Source organism: Bison bison, unplaced genomic scaffold, assembly GCF_000754665.1.
Source record: "Bison bison bison isolate TAMUID 2011002044 unplaced genomic scaffold, Bison_UMD1.0 scf7180017864109, whole genome shotgun sequence".
In the NCBI taxonomy this organism is placed as follows: Eukaryota; Metazoa; Chordata; class Mammalia; order Artiodactyla; family Bovidae; genus Bison; species Bison bison.
Window position 1 is genome coordinate 745,959 of NW_011494681.1, and position 3,483 is coordinate 749,441.

At 43.7% G+C, this 3,483-nt stretch overlaps 1 protein-coding gene across 1 annotated transcript in view; it reads left to right on the plus strand.

Moving 5' to 3' along the window:
• The window catches only part of DNAH11 (dynein, axonemal, heavy chain 11), a 374,558-nt gene that overhangs the window by 369,448 nt on the left and 1,627 nt on the right, over window positions 1-3,483 (plus strand). Inside the window, exon 80 of the mRNA XM_010839026.1 lies at window positions 2,947-3,059. Within this exon, the coding sequence (XP_010837328.1) occupies window positions 2,947-3,059 (113 nt within the window). The remainder of the gene's footprint in view (window positions 1-2,946; window positions 3,060-3,483) is intronic.

Consider the following 3,483-nt stretch of genomic DNA (forward strand, 5'->3'; position numbering starts at 1 on the left):
ATTCTCTTTACTACGCTCTCACTCTCGATGAATAGTTTACCTGGAAGTAGAATTCTAGATAACATTTTCTCTCCAAATGTCACTGTTACATAACTGCATTGTCTTCTGGCACTTACTATGGCTGGTGAGTCTGTTCATAAAAACTTGTCATTCCTCCACAGCTAAGTTACTCTCTTTGGGAAGTTTTTAAGATTTTTTTTCTTAACTCCTAATGTATTAATGTTCTGTCATTTTTACTGATGTGTTTAGGTGTGGTCTCTTAAAAAGGCATCCTACTTGATACTGTGTGCTGTTAAAAATCTGAGTCCACAACTCTTTCCACCCTTTAAAATTCTTAGCCCTGCTTTTTTGAAAGAAGAAATTATTGTGGCAAGTCATGTAATATAAAACATACTATATTAACCAAATTTAACTGTACATTTCAGTGGCACTAAGTACATTCACATTGCTGTCCAACTCTCACCATCATTCATCACCTTCCTAAACTGACTCTGTCCCCATTAAATACTAAGTCCTTCCCCACCCCCACACACCACACCCCCAACAATGTACTTTCTGACTCTATGAATTTGACTATTCTAGGTACCTCATGTAAGCGAACTCAGAGTGTTTTTGCATCTACTGTGTATTGGAATGCATTTTTAAGCTTTATATGTCCTACACATCATATCTCCCCCCACCAAGATATACAGCAGGCTTTCACCAGCCGTCTATTCATACACAGTAGTGTACATACGTCATACACACCCACCTTGGCGTCCGCATGTTTTCCCTACGTCATCTGTCTCTGTTTCTTAGCCCTTCTTCCTTCAAATAGTGCCTTATCTTCTCCTGCCTGGACTCTCCTCTGTCAATGTGTGTGTCTCTGTGTTCTGGTTGGTTGTCATTTCTGGCTGATCATCTTTGTATCTTTGTCTCCTATTCTCTTGTCTACTGTTTCTCTCCTGAATTAAAAAAAAATATTAAAAAAAAAAATCACTGTCCAAAATCCATTTTTGGTTTCACATTGTGTATTTTGAAGGGAGGGAAAACTACCTGACCTAGTTTTCTGAAGTTTAAACATACACATTAAAAGTCCTGATTTTTAAGATTCTTCTTTTTTATTTTTGGGTTCCCTTCCTTCTGGTTGATTGGATTTGTGGGTGGTTTTTCATGCCATATAATCAGTTATCTTTAGACTCAAGTTACAGTTTGGCTGATTATAAAAGTAATTTAACCCATTTGTTGTCAGAGGACTTCATAGGTGTGATTCTATTGATCAAATGCTGCCTGAAGCTAACATAATTTTTTCCCTTTATAAAAAGACTTCATGTTTTTCCCTGGCTTTCCAGGGTATTCTCTATCTCCACAGTCTGTATCTTAGTAAGTATTGTGTGTCACATTTTCTTACAACATATGTCCCTGATTATGATGATTCAAATTTGTAACTTAGGAAAACTCAAATTTTCTAGAATTGTATTAGCAAATATGTTTCAACATTCATCTTATTTTCACTCCAACTCTAACTCATTTCTATTTCATTTTGCTTTCCTTATTATTCTGCCTTATGCTGTTTAACTTTTTGCTTTCATTTTTATAACTGTCTTTTTGATATTGTTTCCAACTTAATTTCCTCACTTTTTCTTACCTTACCAGTTTTAACTCATAGGCTCAGAAGGTAAATTTTAGTGCCTGCCTACAATGCAGGAGACCCAGGTTCGATTCCTGGGTTGGGAAGATCCTCTGGGGAAGGAAATGGCAACCCACTCCAGTACTCTTGCCTGGAAGATCCCACGGACAGAGAAGTCCATGGGGTCACAAAGAGTCGGAGACGACTGAGCGACTTCACTTTCACTCGTTACATACACGCTTCATGAGAAAAACTGGTTGCTGCAGAGTTTATCCTCTTTCACATCTCAAGATAGTTTTTTTCTACCTTTGCTTTTCCTGTTCCTTGCCTTTCTTCTTTGTGGGATCTATCTATGTTTTCCCTAAACCAGCTATTTGGAAGAATTTAATATGGGGCAGGGCCCAGAGCCAAGTTCTAAGCTCATAGGAATTTTCTGTGTGAGCCAAGTTCGAGTGTGAGCATTTCACCTTTCTTCCGGGTGGTAGTCTGTGGGCATGAGGTCCTCACTCGGCCTGCTGCCTTTGCAACCGTGAACCCAACCAGGCCCCGGGATGCGGCCACGCTGGCAGGGAGCGACTTCAGCCTAGAGAGCTGCCCCACAGGCGTTTACGTGGGGCTTTCTGCTCTGTGCTCCATCTCCCCCCTCCCCGTTTTCAGCAGCCCTTTAAAAGCTACCTATCAAGGCTTCTCCTATTTTTATGGAAGTTCATTTTTCCTTAGCCTCTGTGAGCTGGCTTCCTCTCAGGTATGTTTTAGATGTTTGCTCCCTCGGGTAACTGTTGGGCTGATGGAGTAAGAGGACATGTTGTAAACACAGCGGCTTCTCAAACTACAGGCTCACGATGGACGGAGGGTGGCTGGTCCCCTTGATAACTTTTCCTTCCGCTCTTTCAGGTAATTACAGCTTGTGCAGAGGCCGCTATCACATGTTCTGCTGCCCTTGCTGTTCCTGGGAACTCCGATTGTACAACAGTTATCAGAGCCTTCCCCTGCCCATCCTTAGACACACAGGGATGCGTCTCTGTGCACCCTGTCAGCCCAGATCACATACAGCTACCCACGTAGAGTCACCACATGTCACTGGGGGGTCACTTGGAGGATCTAAGTGAAACAGTGGTTGAATGAATGGAGTTTTCCACACTTCTCAGTGCTTCTAACACTTTAAGGGGACAGACGATTCTATTACCTGGTCATCAGGTAACAGTTTCACAGGTTACCAGTTCTGGACCTCTCTACCACCACCCACCCCCAGCACCCCTTCATCCCCAGAATCTAATCTTACTGGAAAGATTTAGTAATGAGAGCACGTTCATTTCTTCCTACCTTCTATTCCCCAGGTTTAACGACCTCCTCCTGCGATGCCGGGAACTGGACACCTGGACACAAGATCTCGCCCTTCCAGCTGTGGTGTGGCTTTCTGGCTTCTTCAACCCTCAGGCCTTCTTAACAGGTAAGAGCTGGGGTAGGGCAGCCCCTGATGCTGATGGAGCCATGCCACGAGCAGAACCCCAGCCTCATGTCCCTGGAGCTGCTCCCCTGCCCTGGTGACCCGTCCTCACGCGGCGGCCACTGCCAAGGAAAAAGGACACCAGGCAGGACGGGAGCAGCCAGGTGGGTGGAGTGTGGGTCACGCAGAACACGTTCTCCATCGGGGCCCACAGTCTCACGCGGCTGTGCTTGGCCGCGGTAGTTAGTGCAGAAGCAAACCAACCAGCCAGCGGCACTCGGGGATTTCTTCAATTGTCTGGCATTACAATAGAAGTACAGTAATGGTCAAATTTTTTAAAGCTTCCTGGGCTTGCTTGCTTTCCCATGACACTCTAGTGAAATTTATTGTGTGTGTATGTGTGTTTATATACATGTTTTTATAAAAA